This window comes from Bos indicus, chromosome 10, assembly GCF_029378745.1.
Source record: "Bos indicus isolate NIAB-ARS_2022 breed Sahiwal x Tharparkar chromosome 10, NIAB-ARS_B.indTharparkar_mat_pri_1.0, whole genome shotgun sequence".
In the NCBI taxonomy this organism is placed as follows: Eukaryota; Metazoa; Chordata; class Mammalia; order Artiodactyla; family Bovidae; genus Bos; species Bos indicus.
The window spans coordinates 15,177,976-15,193,274 of NC_091769.1; the positions used below are offsets into that span (position 1 = coordinate 15,177,976).

Genomic DNA, 15,299 nt, shown 5'->3' on the forward strand with positions numbered 1-15,299 from the left:
CAGGAGACCTGGGTTTGATCCCTGGGTTGGGAAGATCCCCTGGAGAAGGGAAAGGCTATCCACTCCAGTATTCTGGCCTCGCAAAGAGTTGGACATGACTGAGCCACTTTCACTCACACTAAGGTGCTTAATGGGAGATGACTCCTGCCTTGATCATAACACAAAGATTTGGACATGACTGAGTGACTGAACTGAACTGAACACATCCTCAGCTCTCATTTTTTCCTTGGGGAGGCAGACTTCCTGCACTCGATTCTTTTTTTTTTTTTCTGCACTCGATTCTGAAAGCATACCAACAGCTGCCGGAGACTCTAGAGGCATCAGTGGAAACAATTTCAGGTCAGACTACTTGTCATTTATTCTGGCAGTCTGCAATCTTTTTGGCACCAGGCACCAGTTTTGTGAAAGACAATTTTTCCACGGATGGGGGCGGTGGGGGAGACGGGGAATGGCAGATGAAGCTTCACTCGCTTTCTCACCTCCTGCTGCATGGCCTGGTCCACAGCCTGGCTTGGGGACACTGATTTATTCTAGCTACTAATGGAGAGCCTGTGATGAGCCAGGCATGGTGCTGGGCATGCTGGATGCCAGCCTGGAGAGGCAATGACTCCTGACTGCTTGAATCAGCACAGACGATGCATGGACAAGCCCCTCGTCTTGTGTTTGAGCATGTTCTGGACCCCCAAGTCCTCTTTTGGCCCACCGCCCACTAGCCACCCCTCAGCCCTGCCTCTTACCCAGGTAGGCGCCATGGTTCTTGAGCTCCTCAGGGAATTCCTTCAGGTAAGACTCACGGAGAGGAATGACCTTCCCGCTGCTGGTCTCCTTTAGCACAGCTCCATTCCAGTCATAAGCGCCCACAGCTCCCAGCAGAATCCCGTCCTGACATCGGGGAGGGGGTGCACATCAGCTCATGTCCCCCGGGGTGCCCCTGGCCAGGAATCTGCCCTACATCCACACCATGAAGCATCTGCTTGCCCCCATCTGGCACCTCCTGCCCAGTTCGTTAATAGCCCAACTTCCAACCAGGATTCTTGACTTTAACAGGAGCTGAGGGCTTTCTTGCCCCACTCCATTCTTAGGATAAAGTGGGTCAAGCTGATCCCAAGGATGGGATCTTAGGAAACAAGGAATGTTCTAGAAACAGGCTCCAAATCCAGGACCAAAGTTGCATTCCATCCCTTCTTTCTGACACTCCTTTAAGTGATGAAAGTCGCTCAGTCGTGTCCAACTCTTTGCGACCCTGTGGACTATATAGTCCATGGAATTCTCCAGGCCAGAACACTGGAGTGGGTAGCCTTTCCCTTCTCCAGGGGATCATCCCAACCCAGGGATCGAACCTAGATCTCCCACACTGCAGGCAGATTCTTTACCAGCTGAGCCACCAGGGAAGCCCCCTTCAAGTGCTGCACGTATACTTTTCTGGGGCTTCCCAGGTGGCACTGGTGGTAAAGGATACACCTGCCAATATTCCTGCCAATGCAGGAAATGTTAAGAGAGTGGGTTTGATCCCTGGGTTGAGAAGATCCACTGGAGGAAGAAATGGAAAGTCCACTCCAGTATTCTTGCCTGGAGAATCCCATGGCTAGAGGAGCCTGGCATGCTACAGTCCACGGCGGCGCACAGAGTCTGACACGACTGAAGCGACTTAGCATGCGCACAGCCTGTGCTTTTCCCCCTTCCTTTGCAGCGTCTGAGTTGCTTTCCTGCGTGTAAACGCTACTTCTTCATCTCTTCAGTACAAATTCACTGTGTGTCTGTCTTATGTCAGACACTTGCTTAGCGCTGGGGATACTATCCCTGCCCCAACAGAGCTCACAGGCATTAAAATACATACACAGATAAACATAATACTTGCAAACCGTGATAACTGCCACACAATGAGGGATGTGATAAATCCTGGCCTGAGACTGAATTTAGATTGAGATGGGGCTCAGGAAAAGCGTTTTGAGCAAGTGATGCTTACTTACCCAGACACCTGGAGAGATGAAATAATTTGTGCAAAGGCCCTGAGGCTGGAGACAGTTCAGAGCCTTTGGCTTCAGTGAACTGAAAGCTGTTCGATTGGGCTGGAGCCCCGAGTGAGAGGAGCAGGGTGGTTCAACATGAGGCTAGCCAGGTAAGCCAGGGCCACATTTGTGGCAGCCAGCACCTCAAGGACAGGAGGTTGTCTTTAGTTACAGGGTAAGCAGATGCTCCGATGCCTGGGCAGGAAGATGGGGAGCTCTAGCTCCCTGAGGGGAAGCTTCCAGGGTCATTTGAGGGGGACTGGACTGGGTCTATCCACTCTCTGGGCTGCCCCTGAACTCTATCTCCACCCCCAAGCATCCACATAACTAGTGGACACAGGAAGATGAACACCAAGCACTCAGAAGAGGGAGAGCAGTGACTAGGGACAATGAGGGGCTGGGGCGGGGGTGGGTGGAAGCAGGAGGGGCCACCTTCCTGGGTCGCCTTGGTGATCACGAGCAAAACCTAGTTTTGCCTCCCAGCTTTGGAATGTTAAAGCACAAGCTGGTGAAGTCATCTCTCTCCCACTAAGCCCTCCTTCAACCCAGCTGGTGGGTGGAATTTGAGGTTTCCCCACCATTGGTGCCCAGAGTACTGAATTTCTCCTTTCCTGGTGGCTCAGTTGGTAAAGAATCTGCCTGCAAGGCTGGAGACCCAGGTTCAGTCCCTCGGTGGGGAAGATCCCCTGGAGAAGGAAATGGCTACCAACTCCAGTATTCTTGCCTGGAAAATCCCATGGACAGAGGAGCCTGGTGGGCTATAGTCCATGGGGTTGCAAAGAGAAAGACATGACCAAATGACTAAACCACCACCACCAAAGACGGGGGATCAATAGAAAAATGTGACTCTGGCCTGGGGACAACAGAGCCATAACTAAACATACAGGCAGAGGCCTCAGCACTAATTTCATTACTGGTGGTGGAGGAGGCAAGATTGGGAACTGTAATAAGCTATGGGTCCTTTTCTCATTCCCAAGGTTCCACTTTCAAGAGTAAAGTTGATCATATATAAGGATTAAAGTCCTAATATTTTAAAGGTTGAACTGACTGTTCAGAGGATGTTTTTACGGCTATAAATTAGCCGCTCTTGGGCGAGTCTGATGTGCCTGGTTGTGTTTGATGTCCCATTTTCTCATCAGCTTTCTCTCTCCTACTCCGGGCACTTCAGCCTGGGAGAGAGTCTGACAATCTGTCGGGGCCAGGATCCAGGCCAGGGCCTCAGAGACTCCTGCCAACATTCCCCACTCTTGGGGTGTGCTCCATTCTTGGCAAGATCCTTTCTCATCCAGTCACCCATTTGTGGGAGGCCAGCAGGACAGTCATTATCTGCACTAGACTAATGAGCACCCAAGATTCAGAGAGGGAAAGGGGGTTGCCTGAGGTCACACAGCAAGTCAGTGGCAGGGCTGGGATGGAGCTGGTCAGAGGAAAAAAATGCTCATTGGCTTCCCCAGAAGCCCCTAGATTCTGCTTTCAATATGACAGCAGGCCAGTCTGCTTCCTGGGGAGGCCTTTGAAGATGACTGTTAGGCTTTGCAGATGATTGGAAACCTCTGATGTACTGAGAAGGCCTGGCTTCACTGGGTGCGGGGGATTCAGCTGGGGGAGACCTGATGCTGACTCACCACAGTGGGGCTTGGCAGTTCCATTGGAATTTCTGCATTTGGCAGCACTGGGGGGCTGAGGGCTTCTGGGCCCTCACCTTCTGCCAGTCCACCCCGGCAGTGGCTGCAGGCAGGCTTGCGCTCCCAGTGGGCGGCCCTTTCCCGAGCAGGGTCTCCTGGAGCCCTGCTGCGGACAGGGTGCCCTGTGAGGAGTGGGCTGGCTGAGAGGGCAAGCCCAGGCCACCAAGGCAAACCTCAGGTGGTCACCATCTTTTCCCAGTTAGAAAAACCCAGACCTTTTGAGTTTGGAAAAAATCTGGAAGCATGGGGCTGAAGAAAGGGCCGACGATTTGATAGAAGAAGCCAGGCATTCAAGCCCAGCTGGAAAACAGAAGGGCTGCGTGGGGAAGCTCCGTGTTCCCTGCTCCAGGCCTGGCACTGGCTCCCTCACTTATGGCCTCCTTCCCTGCGAGGTTTCTGGGGCTTCCACCAGATATGACCAGGGTGGGCCTGGGTGGCAGCTGACCTTCCTGGCTCTCAGTGCAGAAATGAGGACATGGGCTTGGCCCCCAGAAGATCTAAGGCCAAGTGTGTGCCCTCCTTGAGGAGGACCTGTACCTGTACTTGCCTGAGCCCTCACCATCGGATCCCGCCAGCTCAGGTCTCAGCTGTCCTCTGACCGGTCCTGCAGCAGAATTACCTTTCCACCTCAGCTGAGTGCTCCCTGGTGTGTGACCAGATCTCCCCAAACTCTGTGTTCCTGCTCGTCCCTGTCCCCAGCCAGGGTCGGGCCACATGCCCAGCACGGGAAGCCGCATAGTCTTCCCGTGGGAATGGTGGTTCCCAACTTGGGGTGGCTTAGCCCCCAGGCAATGTTTAGTAATGCCTGAAGTCAGCTTTGGCAGTCACAGCCCGGGGTGGTGTTGGGGTTGCTATGGTGAGTAGAGACCTGGGATGCTGCTGACTACCTACGACGCACAGGACAGCCTCGCAGCAAAGAAGCACCCAGCCCAGATGGTCAGTAGGCTGAGTAATCCCAGGCCTGGGATTAGACCGTGATCTCTGGTGTTAGACATTTGAGTTCCACTTCTATCTCCAAAGCCTCCGGCTGTGTGACCTTGGGAAAGTTCCTCTCTCTCACCAAGCCTAAGGGTCCTCAGTTGTAAATAGTTCTGAGACTATTCTGCAGTTCTGTAAATAGTTGTGAGAACTAGCATTTTGAATCCTTATCAGGGTGCTTGGCAGCCAATAAGGACTGCATACATATTAGTTCCTCTCATTCATTAATTCGTCCATAAAGTACTTCCAGGGAGGCAGGGGTCCTCAGATCTCACAGTCAAGTTGGACCTACAGATGAGTCTGTGAGGAGTGATCTGATAGAGGCCAGGACAGGAGGGCCCACAGGAGTGGGTGGCCTGCTGAGGGGGTGGGTGGATACATGGCAGAGTTAGGGAAGGATTTTAAAAAAACCTTCCTTGACTTCTTGGTTGGTTAGTCACTAAGTCGTGCCTGACTCTTGTGACCCAATAGACTATCGCCCACCAGGATCTTTTGTCCATAGAATTCCCCTCTGGAGTGGGTTGCCATTTCCTTCTCCAGGGGATCTTCCGGACCCAGGGATCGAACCTAAGTCTCCTACTTTGGCAGGCGAATTCTTTAACACTGAGCCACCTGAGAAGCCCTCCTTAACTTATTAGGGAGTCTCAAAATGCACACTTCTAGTTCCAAGCCTCAAGATTCAATTCCACATATGTTTTTCAGACATCTGCTCAAAGGTTGAAGTTCAGAGAGGTAAAACGATTTATCTGAGGCTACACAGCCAGACAGAGCTCTCCTCTGGCCTGGTAGCAATGGAATGACACCAGATAATACCAGTTCTTGGTGTTGGAGAGGCAGGGCTGTGGGGGCCGATGGAGGTGACCCATGGTGGGTCTGTTCACAGGGAGACCACCTAGAGGGCACGAGTGCTGGTCTCCCCCTCAGGCTCCCCTGTGGCTTCCTCGCCCACATGTCCATTACCAGAGTGGCCGCAGGGAGGTCAGGACTCTGTCCCCAAGAGCACCTTCTAAGGCAAATACACAGTTAAGAGGGTAGATGACGTTTTAACTAGTTGCTCAGATTGTCTTGGTAGAAGATGTTTTCAACAAACCTAGTGGAGCCTGAGGAAGGGATCAGTGCCTGGAGGTTGAGATGGAGTTGGGCAGGAAGGACCCAGAAATTGGCCTGCAGTCTTTCTGTGGAGAGGGGCCCTGCACCATTCGTGGGGCTGAAAGCCGTAGGCTGGGACAGTGAGGAGGGGCCGGGGGTCAAAGGGCATGCTCTTACTTGACTATTCATCCCAGATCAGAGAGCTGGGGCAGTGAGGAGGGGCCGGGGGTCAAAGGGCATGCTCTTACTTGACTATTCATCCCAGATCAGAGAGATGGTTATTTCTACTCAGAGGTCCTAGAACAATGGCCAGGAGTGGGGCGTTGGGCACCAGGGCATAGCCTTAGGATTTGGGGCTGGGCTTCTGAGGACTGCAAAGAACCAGAAATATTTCCTGCCACCAGGGGTCAACTTGCAAAAAATCCAGAACAGCATGGCAGCAGGCCTTGGCCTCAGGGGGCAGCCCTGGCTGCCTGCCCCAGAGCTGGCCGGGGAAGAATCCACCATCTAGAGCTAAGGGGGCTCAAAAGGAGTTGACAGCCTTTAGCTGTCAACCCCTCATTTCATCATTATGGATGAGTTTCTTCTACTTTTGATTAAACAAGACATGCAAAATGAGTTCAAATGCAAAACCCTTAGGAAAGAAGACAACTTTAAGGCTTTAACAGCTGAGAACCTTACATAATCACCTCTAACCTTAGTTATCCTGTCCATGAGCCCAGGAGGGTGGTGAAATGGGCACAGGCTGAAGAGGCAGGAGGTGGCTGGGGCTATTGGTCTGGGGGAGTAACCCCCCACCCCACACCCCAATTGCACTGCCTCAGCCTGTTTGTGATGTAACTAAGGCTGGTCCTCCTACACCATCATGTGTAATTTAAAAAAAAAACACTCTGTTCTTATCTTGGGTGAGTGGCCAAGTCTTTCGTGTAGATAAGGTCCACCCTAATAAAACTGCTTCCTTCTGTAAACTTTTGGTGTTGGGGAGATTTACGGAGTGCAATGCAGGAGAGCCATCACCACGGGCATCAATTTATTTACGGTCCTCTTCCTTCTACCACGCCTTCCCCTTGTGGCCCATGGGGATTATAGGCTGAGAGCTGTGGATCTCTTCTGCAAGCTTTCTGGCAGATTCATGCAGCTTTTTCTTGGTTACCCGGCTTGACAGGGAGTTCATCACCTCAGCAAGCAGCCAGCACTAATAGAAGCCACTCCAGCTCTCAGCAACCTTCACGTTCATTTCCAAATGCTAATGGAACCATTGGCTTACAAATCCATTCTAAAATTTGGCCAGGCATCCATAGCTCATTTTGCTGATGGTAATTTCCAGAATATTCTTTCTTCTTTTGGCTAATCAGGACTCGAGCTTCCTGGGGCTCTGGGTCCCTGGTTTTCCCAGCAGCTCTGACTTCTGGCCATCATGCCGGAATGTAATAATGACTGTGGCCTGGAGCTTTGGTTCATCCAGGGGCTTGGGGATATATGGGGGTCTCCTCTCCTAATCTGGACTCTGGTCCTTTCTATCTCTTGTTGCTTTTCCCTTCCTAACCTGAAGCCTGCTTTCCTTGCTAGGTAAGATGGCAGCAGACCAGGTGATCAGACCTGACCTTTCCTCTGCCCTTTGTGAACATTCTATGGGTCCTTCCCTTGGGACTAGGGAGTCTTCTTCTGACAGAGCTCAACAGGCCCAGGGCAACTGAAGACTCAGCACATTTGCAGGAAGCAGCTGCCTGAGGCTGTCTAGGGGGCGTTTCCAGAGGAGATGGAGCCCCAAAGTTCACCCAAGAGATGTACTCACTTGGGCTCAGGACCTGTTCTGGGCAAAGTTGAGAGGCTGGACCTTCTTGTCCCCAATCCCCAGAGAGGTCTGACTGATCCTGAGAGCTGTGGGGTTGGACTCCCAAGGACAGGACGGCTGTGGCCAATTATCATGGCATGACCAGCCTAGCACTGGAAAGCCTCTGTACCCTAAAATAGCAACCTAATGGCCAGTCACAGTGCCAGACAGGCCACCATCACTCTCACCAATCCTTTGGATTTGGAAGGACTTTATTTATTTAAACAATTATTTAGAAAGTCTTAAAGAGTCTCAAGTTCAAATGTAATCATTGTCTCTTTCTAAGTCTCATCAGATGAAAGCTTCCATATGTCTGTCATTTGAAAACAAGACACAGGTGACAGAAGAACCGGGGTTTCCACCTACAGAGTGGGGAGATGCCCCCTGGGTTTCTCCAGTTAGGGGACGAGAACAAGAGTTGAGCATGTGGAGGAAGCTACAGGAGGCAGCTGATGACCTTGACCTCAACAACAAGTTGAGGTCCTGAGCTGCTGGTCTCCCCTTTGCAGCAGGGGAACTCTATTGATCCTGCAAGAACTCATTTTGTTTGACATACTCTGCTGCTTGGGCCATTGTCAAGGTTCAGCTAAACTTCCCCGAATCCCTGAAGCTTGTCTTAACTGTCCTTCTCTCTAGATTCCCTGATTCCTGGGCACACACAGATCACAGTATGAGAAGCAGGAGACTGCACTTATCATTTAGGAGTCTTTCTCCCCAACTAGACTGTGAATTGCTGTCAGTTGAAATGGTATCTTCATCTCTATATATCCCAGTGCCTCACAGCCAGGCCCAAGGGGAGATGCTCAAAAACTGACCTTGGAATGGAAGATGGAGACATGGGACATTCTCTCTCTCTTGCTGTCCACGCCATCAGGGCTGGGCCCCCGTGTGTGCTCAGCCTTTCTCCAGTCCTGTGGGTATAACTTCCTCTCTTTTCTTGCCTGCTGCCACCCATGGCTGCTGAAATCCTTGTCCTCAGGGGCCTGTCCAAGCCCCAGACTCCCCTGATCCTCCCCTGAATCTCCTTTCCCTTAGCCTGGGCCTTTCCTTCTGTAAAACCCTGATCACACACAGCCTTGGCAAGGACTGTTTTTGTTTTTGCTAAACCATGCAGATCTTAATTCCCTGATCAGGGATCAAACTTGTGCCCCCTGTAGAGGAAGTGTAGAGTCTTAGCCACTGGGCCACCAGGGAAGTCCCTCATGCTGCCTTGATAAGTGTTAGATGGGTCCACGTGGTTCCCCACTGAGCAGGGAGTCTCTACAGGGGCTCCATGGATGGGCGGGCCTCCTGAAGTTATACACCTGTACTCAGACGTCTGTAGTTTCTGTCATCTTATTCTCTAAGTTCAGGACTGCTGTTCTGCGTTGTTTTCAGGCTGACTCCTATTTGGCAAGAATAAATTCTGCTTCCTTTTGATATCTTGGGGCTTCCCTGGTGGCTCAGACAGTAAAGCGTCTGCCTGCAATCCGGGAGACCCGGGTTCGATCCCTGGGTTGGGAAGATCCCCTGGAGAAGGCAATGGCAATCCACTCTAGCACTCTTGCCTGGAAAATCCCATGGACGGAGGAGCCTGATAGGCTACAAGGCTACATACAGTCCATGGGGTTGCAGAGAGTCGGACATGACTGAGTGACTTCACTTTCACTTTCACTTTGATATCTTAGTTGCATTTGACAAATGCTTGTTGGATTTAATGAAATTGATTTTCTTTGTTGCATTTTCTAACTAGCCCTGACCCCAGAGTCAGGAGTCCAGGGCTAGTCCAGCTGGAACACAGAACTTGATGCCTGACCTGTGTGAATGAATGATGCCCTTGCCCCTCCTGATATGCAGCCCCTTACCTGCAGACTGGGAGCTTCCTGAGGTCAGGGCTCTTGCCTCTGTACCTCCTGGGATAGAGCACAGGGCCCAGCACAGAAAAGGCATTGAAAAGATTTGCTAATGTGACCACCTAAAATGGGACAACTATTACCATCTGCCAACTCTGCAGGGCTGTTTTTGAGCGTGAATGAGGCACAGAAATTTTCTGAAAAAAAAATTAAAGTGCTTGGCACATATTTTGCATGACTACTGTCAATATAGAGCAGTAATATTTATATCTTGCTGTATTCAATGGGCACGAGATAGTCCAGATGCAGCTCAGGAAGCGCTGAGCCTGAGCCGCATTTCCGTCCATCTGCCCGCTGTGTGCTGGGCATCCATCCCTCTCCCCTCCGACCTGGGATCTCTGACTCAGTGCCCCCTCAGATCCCACCCACTCTCATGGAACAGCTGCTCAGTGTGGGGGGAAAGCATGAGGCTAATGTTTCTCTCACTTGTGTCACTGCAGCAGGTCATTCGGCCTTCCCGGGACGTGGCTTCTGTACCTGGAAACTGGGAATAAGGAACCCTGGCACGTTCACCTCACAGAGGAGTGGGGAGAATTCATGGGGTTAATGGAAGTGATGTGGAAGTGGGATGGGCGGATGGGCCTTTTCTGGCAGATTGGGAGGTGTGGCCCCTTCCCATGGGCCCAGCTGGGCACAGCACACGCACAAACCCAGGGCACCTGTCAGCCTGGAGTGTGCTCACAGGGGTGTGTGCTGATACCAGCAGCACAGGCTTTCCCCACAGGTACTCTCAGGCAGGGCTCTGCCTCCAAACAGCTTTAGAAGTAAAGCATGCTCACAGCTATGGACTCCTCTGCCCCGCTGGCAGGCTTCCCAGATGGCTGAGTGGCAAAGAATTCGCCTGCCAATGTGGGAGACTCAGGAGACGTGGGTTCAGTCCCTGGGCCGGGAAGATCCACTAGCATAGGAAATTGCAACCCACTCCAGTATCCTTGCCTGGAAAATTCCACGGACAGAGGAGCCTGGCAGGACACGACTGGGCGACTGAGCACGCATGCATATGTCCCTCTGGCAATCCTGTGAGGTTTCAGCCCCATCCTGAGAATCAGAACCAGGTGAAGCATGTGCCCCAGACCTAGCCCGACGCTGGTGACACCATGGGTCTGCTTGGGACCCCTGCAACGTGACGCCGAGCCCGCATGTGGAGAGGCCCCTGTGGGCCACCTGCTGGAGCACATCTGGGACTTCTGCCCACATGGACACAGGGCTGGGCCCTCACACACAGGCCGCCTCAGGCATGCGGGGCACACTTAGAGCCCAGGCAATGGGTTTTGCCACTCTGGCCTAGTTTTTGCACAAGGCTCTGTGGACCGAACTGGACCTTTGGTCCTGGGGGACATGTCCCCACCAGCACCCTGCACAGAGAGGCCTTGAGACAGCTAATTGTAAATTGATGGTTTTGATGTCCCTCTTCTAGCCACAGAGACGAGAAGCAGAGAGACCCCAAGAAAGAGAGCAAGGGGCATGAGAGACAGCCCAGGAATGGCAGGGTGGGAGGGCAGCTCTAAACCCATCCTTACCTCCACCACGTGAGAGGAAAAGCCCGTCTGTGACATTTCCAGCCCGAAGGAGGTTTCGTTCTTGTTCGTGCCTAAAACAGAGGGACCGAAAGATGTCAGCTGCATGCATGACTTCTTAGCGCCAGACATGTCTGCAGCTCAGTCCCCAGCATCTGTGACCTGGAAGCACTTTCAGTGAGGTGAGACAGGGCCCCAGGTCTGAGTCCAGCTCATCCACCCCAACAGCAGGCCCCTTCCAGGTGGCCATGTGGGTTTATTATTAGCAACCCTGCTGAAAAGGGATTGGAACACCTTATATTACAGGGCACGCCCACTATGAGAGTGTCAACATAGGGGAAAGATCCAGAAAAAGTGCATGGAAAGAAATCATCTACATTGTTGGCAAGAAATGGAATTTCCCACTTTGTTCATTCTTACTATTTGCCAGATTCGGTTCCAGATGCCTCTGGATGGTTCCCAAATTGTAAATCAACCCTTAGGAGGAAGAGTTGTCACCACTGCGGATTTGCACAAGGAATCCCATGTGTGTCGAAAGCTCCTCCCTGCAGAGGGGCTCCGACGTGTCCATGTAGACAATGTTCTCATCACACAAAGCAACCATTTGGAGAATAAATTCACTGATCTATGCTTAATTCTAGGGTAAGGGTCAAACTCAGGTCCCTACTTTCTGTTCCTTTATCATCATCTTTGAGGGTTAGTTTTTCTCTTTTCCCGTGTCTGTAGCTCATCATTTCCCATGCAGAGCAGGCTGCTCGGGCTCTGGGATGTTGTGCTGCCTTCTCTTTCTTTTGACACTCCTCCCGTATGGTAGAAGAGAACCCAGTATGGCAAGGTCCCCCCTACAGCAATATATGGTGCAAAGGAGCCCTGCACAAATCAAAACTGGAGTTTGAATCAAAAGGAGCGAGACAGTCTGAGGAAACCTTGCAAAATGGTGCGGTGGGAGGTGGCAGGACTCGGGGAGTAAGTGTTTCAGGCTGTGGAGTTGGGCTCAGCTGGGCTCAACTCGGGCTGCCAGATAAAATACGGGATGCTCAGTTAAGTTTGAATTTCAGACAAACAGTGAATGGTTTTTTAGTATGTCTGCCACAAATGTTGTATTTTATATTTGCTATATCTGGCAACCCTCATTCAAACCCCAATTCCTTCCCAAGTGGTGGGAGCTCTGGCAAGTCATTTAGTCCCTCCGAACTGCAGTTACCTCCATGGTAAGAGGAGGAGCTTATCAGCAAAACCAGACTTCAAGGCTGTTTGGAAAGTGCGGAGCCTCACATCCAGCATGGGAGCGCTGGGGTTTATCAGGAAGGGAGGACTTCTAAACCCTCTCATCCTGTGGGGCTGGATTTTTTTTTTTTTTAATGTGGACCATTTTAAAAAGTCTTTATTGAATTTGTTACTTCTGTTGTTTACATTCTGGTTTTTTGGCCAGGACTTAGCTCCCGGATCAGGGATGGAACCCTGCATTGGAAGGTGAAGTTTTAACCACTGGACCATCAGGGAAGTCCCTGTGGGGCTGGATTTTGCTCACGTGGGCTTTGCCTGCCAGGAGCCCAGGAACATGAGCGCCACTCAGGAAGCAGTGCTCACCTTCCAAGCTGAAGATCCTGTCCCCCAGGGCGTCGACAATGTCCTTCAGGGCTGCCTCATCTGTGACGTTGAAGAAGTGTTTGTCATCAGGGTCACTGGCGATGTATTTGATTTCGTTCAGAAAAGCTTCTGGGTTGATCCCCCTGCGGTTGTAGTAGCCCAGGACCTGCCAGGGAACGGGGGGCAGGGGCGACAGACAGGACATGGCACAGACTTCCCCCAACACCCAGGGCAGGCTGGAGCGACTGCTCTAAGGTAGGGTGCTGGGGGTGGGAGGCTTGGAGGTGTTTTCCAGTTTCTGAGATTTCAGAGCCTGCCTGGCAATGGAGGGAAGAAAAAACCCACAGCTGTTGTGAAGACGTAACAAGGACAGGCCCATTTGAAGGCCCGGATGTGTAGTTCACTCCCCCACCCAACAGAGTCCCCAGGGGGTTGATGGCAAAGCCTCTAGAAGGTAGGCAGAGGCGGGATGGGTGGGACAGGACTCACGGCCACGGCGTATCTGGTCACGTTGTCCCTCTCGCTTTGCTGGATCACCTTCTCTAGGTCTGGGCTGTCGTGGGACTCCCCATCTGTGATGACAATCATCACCTTCTTGGCCCCTTTCCTTCCGCCCTTCTGGAAAGCCTCTGAGCTGGAACCCGAGCACAGGGGAGGGTCACAGAGGGAAGTGGGGATGGGGCAATCCCCCAAACTCCTGCAGAGGCGCGGCCACAGGAGCCAGGGCTAAGCTCCCTGGGCAACTCTACAGCTGTTGGAACCTCAAATCAAAGAAGAAGCTGGATTGAGACACCCAGACTACTTGTCCACTGGCTGCTCAGATGGGTCTTAAATCTGCTTGTCTTATATTTATTAAAAAAATTTTTTTTAATTTTATTGGAGTATAGTTTCTTTACAATGTTGTGTTGCTGCTATACAGCAAATTGAATCAGCTATATGAATACATTCTGTGGGCTTCCCTTGTGGCTCAGCTGGTAAAAAAAATTCGCCTGCAATGTGAGAGATCAGGGTTTGGTCCCTTGGTATACATATATATACACATATACATGTATGTGTACATATACACACATGTATACATATATCCCCTCTCTTTTGGGTTTCCTTCCCGTTTAGGTCACCACAGAACATCCCTTGTGCCATACAGTAGGTTCTCATTAGTTACCTATTTTAGACATAGTATCAATAGTGTATATATATTAATCCTCATCTCCTAATCCATCCCGCCTCCTCTTCCCCCGTTATCCATACGTTTGTTCTCTACGTCTGTGTGTCTATTTCTGCTTTGCAAATAAGTTAATCTATACCATTTTTCCTAGATTCCACATACATATATGCATTAACATGTATTTGTTTTTCTCTTTCTGACTTACTTCACTCTGTATGACAGACTCTAGGTCCATCCATGTCTCTGCAAATAATGGCACGATTTCATTTCTTTCTATGAAATTGAGCAACATTCAAATCTGCTTGTCTTTAAAAAGTGACTTTAAAAAAACCCCTCTCAAGTCCTGATCATGCTGCTTTGGGCAAGCAGAAGGGAGGGGGTGGTTCTGGGAGGGGAGTTCAGGGTCAGGTGGAGACCTTTAGAGGCCCTAATTTCATGGTTCAAAAACCCCAGCGCACATTAGAATCACCTGGGGAATTAAAATAAAAATGATGCCAGGCCCCACCTGGACTCATGGAATCAGAATCTCTGGAGTGTAGCCGGGGTACCGGAATTTCCCAAAAGTTCTAATGAACACGGGAGTTTGAGAACCACTTCCCTAAGATCTGAAAAGGTGGTGAGCCAGAGCAATTCAACACCCAAGCAAAAGTGTGTGATGAAGCGTGACAAAGATTTTCCCCAGGAGAACCACTTTGATTCTATTTTGGGGACTATTAAATATCAAATTCTATGACAAATATTCTTCTTTCTTGCTTTTAATTTTGTTTTCAGTGGCCAGAGCAGGTGCTTGGCCTGCCTACTGGGCAGTGCCGCCAGGGGCCTGGGGGCTGGCATGCTGTGGACAGACCCTCGAAGCTGGCGACCCATCTATGAAGCAGAAAAGATTGGCTCCTGAACCATCACTAGCTTTTGGCGACCCATCTACGAAGCAGAAAAGATTGGCTCCTAAACCATCACTAGCTTTTGGTGCCTGTATGGCCAACTCTCCTTCAGACCGTGAGGTTCTGAATTTTCCAATAAGGAATTAAAACAAATGTTATCCTTAGGCACTGCAGTAAATCCTCACGGGTCTGACCCATAGATTTAAGCACCATGATGCCAGGTTAAATTCCACCTCCAGGCTCCAAGGTGTTAGTTACCAGAGGTATCTTTTGTTACATGGCAAGCTGATGAGGTGACATGCATGATTTAGATGCTGAGAAATTCACAAAAGTTAGAATAAATTGGTTCAGAGCATTTTCAAGCTACCAGTTAAGAGAAATGGAGCATCTGCCACTCTCTGAGAAATGCTATGATATTCTGGATATGCTGGCTTAAAAAAAAAAAAACCCTCTAATTTTAGTATGAGGCGTGGACTGAGGCACACTTGACAGAACAAAATATAGAGAATATTTTGGGCTTAAGCCCAACTCAGTGGAGGGAGTCTGCGAGCCCCTCAGAGCAGACTCAATATGCTCCCAGACCTTCTTGGAGGGCCAGGTCCAGGAACAACACTTCAGGAGAAAAAAATACGGCAGGGGAAAGAGGTTCTATTACATAT

General features: G+C 50.7%; 1 protein-coding gene across 1 annotated transcript in view; it reads right to left on the reverse strand.

The window, feature by feature from the left end:
• Positions 1 to 15,299, reverse strand: part of ITGA11 (integrin subunit alpha 11) — a 133,109-nt gene that overhangs the window by 38,071 nt on the left and 79,739 nt on the right. Inside the window, exons 8-11 of the mRNA XM_019968186.2 lie at positions 13,084 to 13,228; positions 12,595 to 12,760; positions 11,008 to 11,078; positions 738 to 882 (exon numbers count right to left, since the gene is read on the reverse strand). Coding sequence (XP_019823745.1) covers positions 738 to 882; positions 11,008 to 11,078; positions 12,595 to 12,760; positions 13,084 to 13,228 — 527 coding nt within the window. The remainder of the gene's footprint in view (positions 1 to 737; positions 883 to 11,007; positions 11,079 to 12,594; positions 12,761 to 13,083; positions 13,229 to 15,299) is intronic.